This window comes from Lepisosteus platostomus, chromosome 8 (assembly GCF_059453375.1).
Source record: "Lepisosteus platostomus isolate fLepPlt1 chromosome 8, fLepPlt1.hap1, whole genome shotgun sequence".
In the NCBI taxonomy this organism is placed as follows: Eukaryota; Metazoa; Chordata; class Actinopteri; order Semionotiformes; family Lepisosteidae; genus Lepisosteus; species Lepisosteus platostomus.
Window position 1 is genome coordinate 52,374,737 of NC_142618.1, and position 17,411 is coordinate 52,392,147.

The following is a 17,411-nucleotide window of genomic DNA, read 5'->3' on the forward strand; positions in this document are numbered from 1 at the left end:
AATCCCAGTCCCCGTGGGCTGGCTCGTGATCACAGAGCCCCCCCACCGAAAACAAATTAATCTGGTCTCTTAACACTAATCTCAAAGTGATTCCGATCTTGTGGGTTTTATAGGTCACTTAAAAATCACCCCGGGAGGCTTGGAAGTTATTGATCCATTTAATACGCAATGTGCTCAGTTGAGGATATTGAGGACTGTGCTTCTGTTCCAAAATCATTCCTATATTCATTTAACAAAGCCCCTGCTCTTCCTCACAATTCAATTGTACCAAGCACCTGGAAACTGATCCAATGTTCAACGATTAACAACTACGTGGCCGGGGTTGACCTGAAGCGGGGCTGGAGATTCCTGCCCCAGACAGTGACGTGTGACTTTGGGGAGAAAGACATGAAAGATGACATCTATCCAGCTATTCGATTTTTTTTTAAAAAAAAAAAAACATCGACGCCCATTGTTGGGATTAATTCATACCTTTATTATTTGCATCATTTACAAAAGAAAACAAAAATAAACTGAAATTCTTGACATTCACAAAAAATGACGAAATGCATCAGTTTGTGCATCCTTTGGAAAGCGTAACATTTGTACAGTTTATTGTATTGTGACGTTGCCATGTTTGTCTGTCGTCGTTTCATTTCAGTCTCTTTATTCCTGTTTTGCCACAATATTACGTTTTCTCACTGTTTTAAATAGATTTTGCCCGTGACTAGTATTAGGTTTAATTTTAACACAAATCCTCACATATTACTGACATCAGCTGCTTTAGTAGAAGAACCATAATAATAATAATTATATTCCAACAGTACTAAACTGTTTAAAAAAGAACTTCTATAATAATTACAATCAGCATTTGCCAAGCAATGACATCATAAAATAGATTACTTTTAACGACAGGTGACCACAATTCTGGACTCCAATTTCAATTTTGAAATACTTTAAGCAATATGTTCTTATTTATACAGGATATACTTTTTATATTCTAATTACTTCTCATACATTGTAACACACTGCATTAATCTGTGTATTAAGAAAAATTATGCTTTTGGGTAGTACTGTAGAATCATAGAAAGATGGCAGGCACAACTGAAACATTCTGTACCTCTGGAAAATTCAGTAAACAGCTGTCATACATGTTGCTGAAATTCACATTTGCTCCTGTGTAATCTTTTTGAAACAATTCATGATTGCAGTGCCAGTTACAGAGTTCTGCTGAGAGGGTTCAAACAACACCGGTTAAAATTATAAATAATGCTTTATGTAGTTCAGCTATGCTTTAAAGAGTTCCCAGAAATAAAAATAAAACTGCAATTCTATCGTTTTAAAATGTTTTAAAAACAGTTAAAAAAGTAATTCACAAGAACAGTTTGGTCTAAGGCTAATACTGTGGCTATATCCTACCTGCTCAATCCCCCCCGCAAAAAACACAAAATAATGCTTCATTAACATGGCCCTTTTAGAAAGTGTGCTTTTGTCTCCTGACAGAAACACCATGTAACTACCGTGTCCAGGATCAAATCCAGAGACTTAACACAATGGCATTTCTCCCCCTGGCAGACTGCCATCACAGAGCCTTCAGGCCCAAGTTGAGTGTTTCTCAGTCCCAGTAAGTGTTTATGAATTATGTAGGCCCTTCTTTCTCTTGGCAGTATCAGTCCTCGAGCTGCCATTGCTGGGATTGAGAACCATCACATATTGCCATGGCAACATACCCTTTAAGGCTGAGTGGGTCAACAACAGCCAAGCACTGCCCAACAGACACTTGGTAAAGACGGTTACTCTTCTGGAAGACAAAACGAAAAACAACAACAAAAATAAAGTCACATAAAAACAAGGTTTCTTAGGAGAAAAAAAACCCTTGTGTTGGGCTACAGAAATAACACATGGACGTCCCTGCAAAAACCATCACTCAGTGATGTGATCTGTGAATCTCAGTTGGCCAAGGTGCAAAGTGGTAATTCACCATCCTCTCATTTCTGGGTCAGGGGATTTCAACCAGTGCAGTCTAAAGAAATCATCCAGTCCAACAGCTGAAAATAGAATCACTCAAACAGCCCAAGGCTAGCACCTGCAGAGCTCTGTTCCCCTAACTTTCCCACACACTGTCCTACAAAAATAACCGCTTGTGTATGAGCCTAAACAGACAATATTACCAGCAATAATTAAAGCATGTATTATAAAAATGTAGCAGATTATAAATACTTCATTAAGCAGCATGAAAAGCAGAATGTAAATTTAGAGGACTTGAACTGACATGCATATGTATTTTATAAATTTCTATGTCCTATAAGAAAATGATATAAAAATGTAATCCAGACCTACCTAACTTAAACTCACCCAAAAAGTCCCTAAATATTCTCAGTATTATTAGCAAATAATGTGGTAATATTTTTTTCTTAGTTATATATAATATTTTCATTCAATTACAAAATTATGTAGGCAAATGTATGTTCTAAAAAACTAAGTTATTTGACAAGACAAAAAATAATGGAAGTTTCCTTTAAGTGCCACCAACGTTTGCCACCTTTACTTTAAAAGACAATTATTTATCATTTCCATGCCACCAACATCTACACGGTACTTGAGGACCATTTCAGACATTAAGCTAAAGACAAGTGTCTACTGAACCACCAGTTTTTCTAAAGAGTAGTAAGTTAACTGAGCAAGTAATTTGTCCCATGAAGGGAACTCTGATCCTTGAGAGCTGAAGAGTCTTCAGATTTGGATCTCGAATGAGGTTTCAGGTCTTTAGAAATACACGTTTTAATTGCTACCTACTGATTCCTTCTCTAGGGGCAGCTCAGTTCTAGGGTGGCTCACAATCAGCTGGTTTCCTTTCCCTGGTAACAAATGACCGAAGGAGAGCCGTCACACGTGAAGCCAGTGGAACCAGATCTTACCCCCAGTGTCCACTGCTGAGATCCCCCCGAACCATGACATTTCATGAGACGAGGGGGATCGGAGGAGCGGATCTCAGACATGTCCAGGCATAGCAGGCCAGCGAGGATCAGCTCATGGTCTTCGTCATACGTCCACTCCTGGAGACCCCGAGACAAAAACACATCTGAGTGGACACGCCCGCTTTCAGTTAGCGTAAGCACCCGCGTTTCCGGGCTCAGCGTTCCCTCGGGTTATACAGTGCATTCAAAATCTGAAATGAGGAACCATGCAATGTAACAAGGCATCTGCTTTAATTAAGTCTTCCAGGTCTCAGTCTTCCAATTCATTTCCTTAAAGTCCATTTCTACAGAAGCTTTCCAAGGTCAGGTAGGAAGACAGCAAAGAAGTACATAGTTTATTGTATAAAAACTATTTAGGATTAAATACTAAAAATTTTAAATATAAAAATTATAAAACAAGTACAAAGTAATAAGAAAAGTACTTGTAAGAAGCTGAAATAAAATTGTTGTATCTTAGAATTCTAGTTAAAGTTATGTAATATATTACAAATATTATGTTGTTTTTCCCTCCTATTAATATTGCAAAACAATTACAATGGATGACAACTGTCACATTTCTATCCTTGTCACTTATTATGGACTTAACAGAACTGTTTAAAAACACATTATTTGCCTAATAAATCATTTTGACTTCATCTGTTAGGAATAATCCATGCAATAATGGGAATGTTTCTTTTCCTTGTGTGAACGTTTTCCATTCACCTTCGGCATTCACATTCAACTAATGATCTACAATGACCGGGCAGCCTTATTTTCTGAAAATAAAACGTAAAAATTAAAATACTCCTCATATGAGATACTGTATATTGTTGCCAAACATTACATTAGTAAGACACAGCTCGACTGAAGCATAGGTTTAGTTGAATGTGTCTAATGTATTTTTAGGTATTCATTGCCTATTGATTAAAAGAGTCATGGTTGATGTGCTCCTGTTGTTGTTGAAAGGTTAACTGATTCACATTCTCATGTGGCTGTTCTCTTTGAACTCCTAAATTGTCTTACTGCCACATCTTACAGTCTGTCTTACCTTTGTTTGTGTCTTAGAAAGGAATTAACTTACCAGAAAGATAAGCATTATCTAGCTCAAACTTTGGAATAAAAAAAAAAGACACCATAAGAATTAAATGAAACTATAAAGTGGAGGCATTTGATCTGAGCAGAACACGTCTGGTCTTCTTTATCTACGAATCAGAGGTGGAACAAGGGCAGACTGAGTAGGATTCCTGAGGCAATACGTTCATCCCAGTACCTGCTCTGAATCACTGGAGTCGCAGTCTCTCACCACCACTATCCCTCCTTTTTGACTGGGACGGCCTTGGGCCACCAGACACTTATCTACCAGCAGATTGCGGAGCTGAAAAGGAGAGAAAGCGGGTACAAGGGCACTGTCAGCAATCCAGGCTAATCTTTCATACACAGTGCTGCTAAGCCTTAAAAGATTAGGTACAGATCCAGCTGATATAGCCGATACATTAAATACCTCCTTCGAGCAAACAGATCCTTTTACAGAATTACCTTAACCCTAGGGCAAGGCACTTCAAAGTTATTAAGGAGACACCTACAGGCAGAAAGTTTAATTGCAACTGTTAGGTTCATAAGTGTCAGTATCTCCAATAAAACATTTGACTCTTTCTGATATTTGCATTCCAGTACTCTACAGGGAAAAGACATAATATAAGGAATTATTATCATTTTCAGAACTTTTATTTGAAATACTGAAGAATGGAAAATGGAAAATTAGTTATTTTTCAGTCGAAGAGAAATTACACAGGATACTGCTTAAGATGTAGGCATCCGCATAAATTCAGGATAAGTTGATCCTGATGTGAAGTGAAGAATCTGTTATTCAAAACCCCATGTCCCTTTCTGCTATGTGAAAAAGATTGTATTTTACAGAAAATCTGCAGGGCAGGAAAAACAAACTGGCTGAGAAACTAAATAAATAGGTTGGAACATTTTTGAATTTTGCTCTTTGGAAGGACCTAGAATGCGTTTTCTGGGCACAGAAAGTGCTATAAAGAATTTCATTTCCCAATCGGCCTCAGTCACACAAAAGTCAGCCATTGCACTGGGCTGTAGAAAGCAAGAAATAATGACAAGGCGGACAAAAATCCTAACGATCAGTTTCAAAGGCCTGTCCTCTGATACGTATAGTATACATCAGTTTCTGTTGTTACAATTGTTTACAGCAAAGGTTTCAATTCTGATTACAAGTGTGAGTTAATTACAAGTGGTTTAATATGTTTCACTGTTCACAGGAATCTATGTATGTATATTTTCTGTTGCTATGTTAAGCAAAAAGGCTTTGTGAAAGCAGCTCATAACATGAGGTACTACTAATCTGCACCATTAGATGATCTGTATTCACATGCAGCCCCTTTCAGGCAGTGCCTTAAAATCATAAGTGATCCTTAGACAACCTCTTATTGTTTCTTTAAGATTCTCACACTGGATTCTCACGCATGAGAATTGATTCCTATTGACTAATACAGTATTCAGTAAAGCTGAGGTCATTACACACAACCATCTGTTCTGTCACTGTTCTCCAAAGTCATACAGTGGATATACAAAGTCTACACACCCTTAATGAAATGGCAGGTTTTTGTGATCAAGATACATTGTGTCAGACATTTTTCCATCTTTAATGTGACTTTGCCACCAACCAAATTCAAGAGAAAAACAAATCGATCATCATTAGGAAAAATAATTGAAATGAAAAAACCTACAACACCCTGGTTGCAATTAGTGGGCACAACTAATACTTTGTGGAAGCACGGTTTGCATTTCTTACAGCAGTAGGTCTTTGTGAATAGAAGTCTCTATCGACCTTATACTGAATACTAATGCTTTGTGGATTTTATTCCATTTGTCACAAAGGCATATCTGAATTGCCTGTCCTGCAACACACAGGTTTGCACCTGATATATTCCTTTCACATCGTCTTCATCGAAACTGCTTCGAATCGCTAGGAAGCAACATTTTTTAAAAAACCATTTGGAAAGCGCACGTCCCTTACTGTACCTTGCCAGGTTTTAAGTTGGCAGATGTTTCTGATGAGCTGAATATTAAATCTTAGTTTTGTTCCTTTTTGACTTCATTTTCCCTTCAGTTCAACTATGATCATCTTCACAACAGTGCCACCTGCTGTTGCATCCGGCAGGTTTATTCTTTTCATTTAAAGATCTCCAGGACTGTGACATGTTTATTTACCAATGTGTATATTCTGCCAACCAGACTGTCAGTGTGCATTTGATCATAACCAACAGTTATGATTTGCTGACACTCTGCAGGAAGATCGCCATTTATCAATGTTTCAATAATGTTATATTTAAGATAACATTTGGAACATTTCTGATGGGATATGACTTAACATCTGAGATACAAGTCTCTTTATTTTTATATAAAAATCTCTTTTTTGTGACCAGCACTAGGTGCTAGATGTTTCAGGCAAATTATTTTACTTGATTATGCAAGGCATATGCAATGATAAAACAATACAAAAATACATATTGGGTTTTCTTCTCTTCCGGAACATGCTATACCATATCTCACAGTTCAAAAGCATATAATGTACCCAACTAATATTCAACAGAAGTCTAATCCTCATCCATGACGTCCAGTGTATTGACAAATCAAACTTCAGCCAACAGCTGGGATCTTAGACATCATGGTTTTTATCAACTGATGGTTTCTTTGATGGTTTATTCAGTAAATGACACTCATCGCAGTGAATTTACAAAATAGTTTCTGTGCATAATACACTACTGTTGGCATCTCTGAAGTGTTTATAATGTTTACTTTTTTAATGTTTTAGTTAATTATATTATTTCCTAAGTATACTGTAGAAATCACGTTCCTTTCTAACAGTCAGACTGACGTCACAGCAGTGACTAAGAAAAAACACAAAACTAAAATGACAAAGTTTTGAGAAATCTGAAAATATTTTGGCCCATACCTAACTTGCCTTTTCTATCAAAAGCATTAGTACTTTACTATTGTAGTATAACTACTCTCACTGTGTTAAGCACGTATGGTATTTTGTTTTATGGCTGGTAAAGTTGTTTTAGATGCCTGCTTTTAAAGGACCACACATAAAATATAATATTGTTTCAGTAAATGGGTGAGCTTAGTTTCACCTGGGATTAGCTTGTTTAGAGTTCACAGACTGATTGCCTTATTTTGAAGGTTCAAAATTGGGCCTTGATACAAGTAAACAGTGCAAAACGTACATATGATAGGTCCTACTAAATTAGTCAGTCAATTAACTTCATTATTTAATTATATGTTACATTAATATAGCCATGTATTAACTATAGACATATAGCCATAATATAACTATTATATAGTTAAAGAATACATATTCAACAATATTGACTAAGCCATTTGTGAGCTTATTAGTCCAGCCTACACAGGAATCGACCGTAGCATAAATACAAGAACAGACATACAGGAGGGAAAGACATGAGAAGTTTTCCAATCAGACTTGAAATTGGATGTTATCCTGGTAATCCGAACACTGAAAGAGCACTGAAAGAGTACCAGACTCCGAGCTTCAGAACTTTCTGTGGGATTTATCTAGAAATTCTGATTTTCTTTATCGTGGAATCCATAGGCTAAAAACATCTCCCATATCTTAACGGTGCCGTTGTTCAAAGAGGGATATTGGTTCCTATTCATCTGTGAGCATCCTCTTAAAGAGGGAAACTAAGTCCTGTTTCAGTTCCATTTTGTTTATTAGAACACAGGTTCTCTCTCTCTCTGGCCTGTTAAAGTGTTTTGTTGTATTTGGATGATAAGGACTGAATTCTGGGATATTCTATTTGAATGGAAGGTAGGGCTCTGGAACTCTGGAACAGATCTGTCAATGTCTGACCTTTGTATCGCGTAACATTTTGTTAGTGTTGTTTATAATAAATGCTCGTCTAAGTTTGTGCCTCATTATTATTCTATTCCCAAGCTGTGATGGAGGACGAAGAGCAACAGCCGCCCTTGTAAGAGTCAGTATTCTCTGCCCTTACTTATGCAACAATATAATAACAAAGACCGCAGAGTGCAAGGACTATAATGTCACGACTTCGAAGAAAATGTTAAGGTTTTGCAACAGTCAACCTGGGGCCTACAGAACACATGCAAGGTCATCTCTCCATTGCTGTCAAAAGGAGAAAACTACAACTGGCAGAACTTCACCAGCCTGCTGCAGCTGCACAGAACAGCTCCCAGCAGGCGGTCTGGAGACAGATCATTTCAAAGTGCCAGTGCCACCAGGATTGTGTTAATGCTCAGGGAGCTCATACCCAAACCTAGCTGTGCAGCGTTTTCATATGGTTATTATTTCATGTCATACAGAAAACTTAATACGATTGTATAGTCTGTTATAGAACAGTTTTCTGTTCACATTTTCTGTGAGTTTGATATCTATATTTAAAATATTTGATTAAATCCATCAGATCTGAATGATGTGTTACTCTGAGAATCAGTGTAGTTATAAAAGCTTACAAATTTGAAATACCATACAACTGGCAGAATAATGTACCCAACAGATGACATTTTCAATGTCTGTTTTCCTGACATTTTTGCGTCTAATCTTTTATAATTTCATCAGTCATGCAGTTATGAAAAAATATATTCCATTTTATTTCTGGAGCTATAGACAACACTTCACATCTGCATGTAGTTCAGTGATTTATTGATGGATATGCAAAGAGATTACAGGCATTCTTTGGCTCAAACCTTAACAGATGCCAGAGGTCACAGGTCAGGATAGCTGACATCACCATTAAGCAAGCTTAAGCAAGGAGGTCCCCCCTCCTCAGGGACAGTGGGCAAAGGCAGAGGGATGCAAGACAAAGACTGGTAAGGACTGGATAATCACCAGTATTTATACCTGGGCAGGAAAGAAGAACGGAGGTATGAATTTCAGCTTGTCTTCCCTCTTGCCGTTTTGTTTCTAAACGTCTTTCATGTCTTCATGCGTTCAGCACCATTGTACAATGACCCCAGAAACCTGGCTCCAAAAGTGATGCTCATGCACAGAAAGCTTCCAGCTCTGTCCTAACCTGGCAGTATTTGGTAGCTGCCTGTTATTACTATTCATAGCAATATTAATTAAAACAGAGGACAAAGTACAGGTAAATATGGAACCACTCACTGCGAAACATCCCCAAGGCTGAGTCACCGACAGTGGCTGGGTGGACAACTTACCCGACCCCTCTGCACGACCTTTGGCCTCTTCACGCCCTTGTTGACAAACAGGGGCTGCTGTGGTTTGGGGTGGGCGGCCGACACCTGCATTTCCGGGTAGATGTTGTCCAGGTACCACTTGAAGGACTTGCAGTTGAGCCGTTTCCTGATAGCAAGGCGCTCGCTGATGTCGCCATAGCTACGGGTCCTCAGCTCAGGTCGCAAGGCAAAGTACTGCTCCTGACAATTCGAAAAGCAGGATTTACTAGTACAGGGAACACATATAAAACAAAAAAAAGGACAGTGATGAAAGCTGTTATCTTTCATTGTCAACCCCGTAGGATAGCAAAACAAGTGTTTTGCTTGTATTTGTCAATTGTACATGTCAATTTTCTTCCTGCTAACCGCAGTTCTGGTCACCCGGTAGCCACTGCCCCTGAAGTGTAAATACTTTCCCTCAGCTGCTGTTTTTTTTCTCTCTCTCTCTCTGGAGGTCCCTTCCTCTATGAAACAATACAAAACTTTGATTACATGATTCCTATGTCACAGGCCTTATTTACACAGGCCTCACACTTGCAATTTACACTGCACTCTTCATCCAAAAGAACCACTTCCTTCACCTGGGTGATGCACGGTGTCACGATCGTAAGTCCCCCCTCTTAAGGGCGCTCCGGCATCTTCCTTGTTCGTGTTGATTTTCCACCTGCCTCCTGTTGTAGCCCCTCCCTATAAAAGCCAGACGCTCCTACCAGTCTGGGCTCAGCTTTGGAAGATGGAAGGCCCGGAAGTCCAGGAGGGGCCCGACGGCTTAGGCTTCGGAATGGCGCCCTGACCATCTGGGTGCAGGGCTTGGAGCGTCTGGCCCCGTTACCCGTTTTTATTCCCCCCAACACCTTCCATTCGAGCTTTCAACTTTTTGTCTCGGCAGTCATGGATGGATTACCCGGCTCTGGACCTTTCGCTCCTCCTGGATTTCCCTATGGACTCCCTTTGGACTTGTCTGCCTTGACCACGCCCCCCCCCCCCTCCCCCCGAGCACCAGCCCACCTGTCGACAACCAGCCCCGCTCCTAGTCTTCTTCCCCCACTCCCTCCCGGATTCTACAGTCTGCATAGGGTCCAGAAAAACGCTTCGTGACACATGGCAGCCATCGTGTGCCAGATGTCCCACTGCACAGTGATGGAGAAGTGAAATATGTCTTCAACTGAATTAAGTGGGACATTCAGGTAGTTAGACATGACATGGGAAATGTAATGACAAATAAGTCAGTATTCCCCGTCACCATACTGCGATGTTAGATTGGAAATTTACTAGTTCACCAGCACCATCCACAACCCACTTTTCTATAGAGGTCTATGAGGCCCTGCCTTGCTTAGATACAGAGATCTAAAAATATCAAGGTATGAGCTGTTAACACTCTTATCTCTGTAAAGATTCTGTGAGGTTTGTGTTCATATTAAGCTTTAGAAGTATTTTCTATTCCATACTCTTGTACAATACTTTTAACAGTACAATTTCCTAAACTGTGTGCAATGTATAGCTATCATTGGAAAATGAGTGTCGTGCTTACAACTGACTTGAGTTGGAAAAGTTGTCGTCTAAGCGTAGGTGTATTTCAAAATAGCTGAATTCTACACTAGGAAAACAGAAGGCAAGAAAAATTTCTCTGTTCACATACACAAAAGCAGCTGAATCTCCTGCTATTCACCACAAAATTCACTACACTTACTGTACATGACCTTGATCTCTGTATAGTGGAAAGTATTATCATTATACAGCAATAATTAGTATTATCATGTATTTGTTACTCAAGGCTAAAGTAATCTGATGTGTAAAAAACTACATGAATCATGAGTTCTAGTCAGAGGTTTGCAAATAAAACATGAACCCTTTAATAATTTTAAGAAATCCTACCATGTTTTTTTTTACAACCAGAACACAAACCGATTTCATTCTAACTAGATTTTTCCCTACATACTGTAGCCTCAACTCTTGTTCAACATACTGTACATTTCCAAAATAACTTGCTGCATTTCAAGTTCAAATAGTTCTTTAATACGATAAGGTGTCTGACAAAACTCTGTAAAATGGCAGGCCACAAATAACATGTCTTTGTTATTACTATTAATTTTATTCGGACAGAATGTTCCATTTCAAAACGGTTTGCATTTGTCTTTTACCCATTTATACAGCTGGAGAGTTCACTGGAGTAATCTGAGTGAAATATCTTGCTCAAGGGTGCAAAACCAGTAAGCTGTTCTGAGCCTCAACCACTACTCAACTGTCGCCACTCATCTGTCAATCTGTCTGCGACTGGATCTCAGCCCTCTGACTCATGCAGGTCATGGAAGGATAGACTTCATTAAACTAACATCCTGCAGATGTCAAAGGGTTTATTGCAGGATATTATCTGGGCCACATGCCGAGCAAAAGCTCCAGAGGTTGACATTTCCATATTTAACTCAATTATCCATAATGGAACTTCTGATTATGATAATGGTAACTTGAACTCAATAATAAATCAGCTGAGGTTATCTCATACATGATGTATAATGATATACAGCATAAGGTTTCTTGAAAAAGGGTTACTAAGGCCAGAAAGCAAAACTTTGCAACATATTTAAAAGACTGAAAAGCATCACCGTGTATCAGTTGCACAGATCTCCAGAGGCATCTTTTGTGGTTCGATACATGGGTAAAAAACAAACGGACCTTAAGACTGTGCAAAGCAGAATTACTGATCCCAAAGTTTAAGCTTTTAAGCATTTACAATGCCTTTGATTTTATGGAGGCAAAGATCCACAGAGTATTAAGTCAAATAAATTCAGAAGATGGATCACAGTGGTTTAACAGACTGGACTAACAATGGGCTTTGTTTTTATATGCTGCAGTTATAACGAGCTACAGCTCATATTGTGTGGTAATTATTCCTGACATTGATGCATAATTTCAATTTCAACAGCAAGTAAACACACAAGTACAGAATTTCAAATAATACCACAGAACACAGAACATCTCCTTCCATTTGAAACTGTTTCTTATTCGACACACAACTGTCAAATGTAAAGACTGAAGTGTCACTTCTGTTAAGAGCAAAAGTCATCAACACATTTTTTTTTTTTCTGTCTCGCTAATTCAAATCACATGCACTTGTCATTTAAGACTAACTTTATTTAATGCTGGGAAACTACATCTCCAGTCAATTTTTAACTGTTCACTAAATGAATCATGTTTTTTTAACAGCAAAACAGACTTTAACCATCAGAGAAGTCTCGTGAAAGTCACTTGATGAACTTGTTATAGTTATATACACATTTCACACCATCAGCAAGTTATGTGTGGCTTAAAGTTGAATTTCTAAGCTGTTGAGCATTATTATGTCTTAAAAGGTTAATGAATACAGGCTACTGTTCCTTATTTGTGAAACAGATTTGTAAATTGTTTTCTTTCTGTTGGGAAGGTCAATATCACCAAATAAATTATGTCTTGATTTCAACTTACTCAGTTTCCTCAAACTTCAAAACTTGTGAAAACGTGTACTGTAAGTTTCCTCACCCTATGAATGACCATTTACAGTTGTATCCAGCTGTACATCTTTGGTTTAGCTATTTTTATTTTATATTTTATTACTATAGCACATAACAGGCCAAATCCTATATATCACTGAAACAATACCACAGAATGGGCTGTCCAAGGACACATTATTATAAAACACTTGCTCACTCATAGGCACATGAGGTACTATATCAACTGTGCTAAAGCATTTTAACAAATCTACTGTCACCTTTCCTGTGTCTTAGGCAATCATCCTACTTCTGGAAAAAAAAATGAAGTGAGATGAGAACTGTTCACTTGTTGATGGAGACTAAGCAATCCTGTAATTTATCACTGCTTCTATTTCCAAGCGCCATCTGTTACATTATAAGGAACGTCAATACCAATTACTGTCAACTCAGGCTGTAACATCAACTGAAGCTGAAGTATGACTGACACTGTGCAAGGAATTTCTATATGTTTTTGGAGCCAGAAAAAACATTCATTTGCCAGCATTTATCGACTGAAGTCAATAAGTTCTACTCTACCTCGAAAAACAAAATTGATCTATTAGCTGAAGGAACCAAGAAAAAAAAAACATGACTTCCATAATGGGCAAAAATCGAATGGTTTTCACTGTTCCTCATTCTTGTCAGTCACTAAGACATACATGTTAATGGCTAATATCTGTCGGTAAAGTGAAACATTATCTTACTTTTTCTACAAACACGGACACAGTTCTTGCCACCTGACACTTTTTTTTACTTCATTTAGAAACTGGTTCAGTACTTCACTATCACAACTGCAACCACATTAACGACTGCAAGTCACCCATATGCTACTCACTGATCTGCAGCTCACAACAGACATAGGCTGCGGGCCTATCAATATCATAGAACTATAAATATATATACAAACATAAATATCCAAGAACTAAAACTTCTACATGGATTTCAGTGCAGGATGGCTCAGCAACGCCCAATTGTACTAAAGCCAACCCTAACTCAGTAACCCAGAGTGACTGGCATGCCAGGTTCACAGAGATCACACTAGAGAGGCTCTAGAGGAAGCACCCTACCTTGTAATCATCCATCCACACGTGAGCTAGCCGCAGAGAGTTATGTGCCATGGTGTCCTGTCCTCCTGGCGATCCGTAGGGACGTCTTTTACGGAATATATGTCCGACTCGGGAGCAAGGGATTATTAAAAGCCTGCCTCCACACATCCAGATCTGTGGAAGCCGAAAACAATGTCTTCATGTTAATCAAGGCCTGGTCTTTTTGTTGCATCTTGGACTGAAAAACTGCAAGCAGACAAAATACACACGCCTCCATAAGACTTTTTCGTGTTGGTAATTTTATTTAGGATTTCCCATATCTGACCCAACCCTTCAGCACCACTAAGGCTAATTTCTCGAGAAATATCTCATAACATCCAAACGCAGCTTAGTTTTCTAACTTTCCACCAATTTTAATTGAACATGTGAGTTTCTGTAATGAGTCAAGAAAGTTAAGGTCAAGTCAGGATATTTGGAAAATGTCTCCACAAACATTTTGCAAAAATACTGGGTGGGTATTTTTTTTTCTCCGTCCTGCAGATTAGTTTCAGTTCCCACACAGTCCTGTGTTAAAATTCACGACTTATTGACATCACCTGGCCATAACAGTTGTGCTAATCTGTTTGCAAATAATGTCCAACTTGTATTTCTATGGAAAAATGAAATAACTGCACTAGGATGTGTAATGTTAACAATCCTTACTTGTGAAACTGCAAATTCATTTAATAATTATTCTTATTTGTATAATTATCTGCAGTAGAGATAGCAGCACAGACAGTGACAATAGCACCAGGCAACATGTAGCACTTTCTCGCAAGTTATTAACATGCAGCATTACTGCAGTAGTAAAAAAATAGTGAAATTGCACCTTTTCAAGAATGTGATCACCATTGATTATTAAACCAACACAATCTAACAACCCTTCTTCCTCAAACATCAGCTACCTTAAAATCAACAATGACAAGGTAGCTACACAGACCAAGCTTAAAGAGGTTGTTTTCTGAAAGCACAGTGAAATTACTTTCATTGACTGCACACAGTTACTTGACAGCTCATCCAGCATGCAATCTCAATCACTGTGGCTTGAATTCCTTGTAATACAAAAGTCAAAAGGCTCATGGATTTAGTTCTGCTACTGGTTGTTTGGTAAGAGCACATGAGGAACTGTCTGGTATACCTGTGGAGGCAGGCAAGAAGAGGTAATTTTGCCTGCAGGGAGCACTGTGGATTTCTTCACCACCTACATTTCAGAGAGAGGTGCCAGCTTCAGATCACAGTAATGGGACAGGGAAATTGTTTTTAATCCAGCAGCTATATTTATAAATGACATCTTGGCTCACTACATTACACATAGTAGTATTAGCAGTAATAGTAATAATGGTTTATACAGATCTTTAACTTTTTTCTTGCGTTTCAGGCTCCTGGATAATATCTTTACAAGAAAGACTTCTTGAAATTGATCGCAGCAATATTTTTACCGTTACTTTTGCATTACAATCTGCTATATTGTACGTGTATGCAGAACACAACCTGATGCATAAACGGGTACACTGAGGTTTTGATGAGCAGCTCAGTGTTTCTCACTGATGTTTTCTGCTTTCTCAGTAACAATAGCAGATTTCTTGGTAACAAAGAAATGCAAAAGAAAATCTACCACAACCCAACACTCATTATCCCTAGAAATGGAGCCAAAAATGAAATCAGAAACTGTAAAAAACAGATTATTAAGTTGAATCCCTGAAGTAAGTCAGGCTATGAATAGGCGTCTTACATTTTTCCAGGGAAGGTTCTGTCTTAATTGTCACGTACGGTCTGTGGTATTAAAATCCTAAAAATAATCTTTGTCAAACAATTCTCAGAGTGATCAGAGTTTGATGAAAATGGTACTGTAATTCACATCACACATGGTAAAGTAAAATATATTTTAGAGTAAGAGAGAGTTGATGTCAAACAGACAATTTAGACCACATTTGTCATTTCTTTTATGGTCTGCAGAGAAAAAAAAAACAAATTTAAGACGGGAACTTCAGACTTCAACATCAAGAAATACCGTGCAAATGACTGTGTAATTTAACAACTCTCTGTCTGGAAACAGTCACTTAGTTTCATAATAAGACAAACTGAATAGCAGAAGTTGGAAAAATAATCTTAGAGCACGTCTTTTAATTTTGAATTGGAAATTACTTTTAGTTTGTTTAACCACCCAATGCAGAATCCCCAACTGTGCCTTTATGTCTCGCCTCTCTGCAATGATCCCCATACAATACGCTGGCAGAAAAGGGAAATGTAGATAGCCTCTTCCGATCTGCACGCCATTCATCTTTTAACTTTGACAATACAAACTCTGCAGCAGCTTATAGTTACTGTAAGATACACAGCTGTTGCAGTTTGCTCACTGTTCCAGCAGTGAGAGGAGGAGCGGTGTGTCTCTCACTGCAATCTAACTTTCAGGGTCACAAGGATAGCCATCGCACTACGAATGGAGACAAATGTGCCCTACTGCAGGGGAGTGCTATTCACAGTCAGTGACATTACTGAGGCTTTAAGCCAACGAGTTTGGATCACTGACCTCAGCCAGAGCTCAAAGTGAGTTTTATCATTTGAGCCACCCAGGGGCCACCCCCCTTATGACACCTGTCACCACAGCACCGTCAGTCCCGCCCACTGGAGCTTTCATTTTTACCCACGAACGGACAAGTGGTCATTTTAATGCCGAATGTGTTACTGCACAAGAAATAATGACTGAGAGCATTGTCACGGTTGGAAAGTCTCCCTTACCCTGAAAGAAATCTCCAGGTTCTCTCCTCCCCAGATATCCATGCCACTGTCATACTGGCCCAGCTCGTTAAAGTACTTCCTTTCCATGGCAAAAAGGCCTCCTGCCATCGTTGGAGACCTGAAAACCCACCATACTATACAATTAGTCAGACCATAAGAATATATGAAGCATTACAAATGGTAACATTTGGCCCTCCCAGCTTATTTGATGGCTGGTAGCTATGTTGTCCAAGAATCTCATCCACATGGTTCTTGAATGAAATCAGGGTATGGGCTTTGACAATACCTATTCCAGCTTATTCCAGTCTCACACAACATCTTGCGCAAAAAGAGCCACCTGTTCTCCGATTTCTATTTCCATGTTGTTCTCAGATTTTTGTCACACAGCTCGTTCGGAAAGGTCTAAAGCAAAACATAGTCAATTAGCTTTTGAGGACTGTGAATAATTGAATTGGGTAGTCCTCTCTATCATGGACTAAAAATGTTCAGTTCTTTTATCCCATCAAATTCCTTAAAGCCTAGGAATGTATCTGTCTGTTCTTCTCTGGACTTATTCAGATAAGCAATATCCATTTTGTAGCATGGTTACCAAAATTATACACAATCTTTTAAATGATTTGAATGATATTAACATCCTTTGATTTATATTCTACACTTCTAACTATACAAACGTTAGCTTATTGTTTACCACCTTAGATTTAGAGTTTGCTTTTGCTACCTGCACGCAAGACTTTCGAGCAGTGAGATTTAACATTATTGCGAAAATGGGGACTATTACCATCCAAACTGTGCTTTTTGAATTCAAAATATTTAGAAAGGCAGACATCCCTCGAATTGGCTCAGGTTAAAAGGAAAACTAATTATGGGAGTCACGAATGAAGAAAGCATGGAAATCTAATATTGAA

At 38.5% G+C, this 17,411-nt stretch overlaps 1 protein-coding gene across 8 annotated transcripts in view; it reads right to left on the reverse strand.

Moving 5' to 3' along the window:
- Positions 1-451: 451 nt before the first annotated feature.
- Positions 452-17,411, reverse strand: part of galnt11 (UDP-N-acetyl-alpha-D-galactosamine:polypeptide N-acetylgalactosaminyltransferase 11 (GalNAc-T11)) — a 34,239-nt gene continuing 17,279 nt past the window's right edge. For all 8 annotated transcript variants that reach the window (XM_088643896.1, XM_088643889.1, XM_088643892.1 and 5 more), the window contains 6 exons: positions 16,507-16,624; positions 13,750-13,902; positions 9,159-9,377; positions 4,207-4,311; positions 2,898-3,035; positions 452-1,780 (listed from right to left, as the gene is read on the reverse strand). In XM_088643896.1, coding sequence (XP_088500022.1) covers positions 1,649-1,780; positions 2,898-3,035; positions 4,207-4,311; positions 9,159-9,377; positions 13,750-13,902; positions 16,507-16,624 — 865 coding nt within the window. In that variant the 3' untranslated portion in view covers positions 452-1,648. The remainder of the gene's footprint in view (positions 1,781-2,897; positions 3,036-4,206; positions 4,312-9,158; positions 9,378-13,749; positions 13,903-16,506; positions 16,625-17,411) is intronic.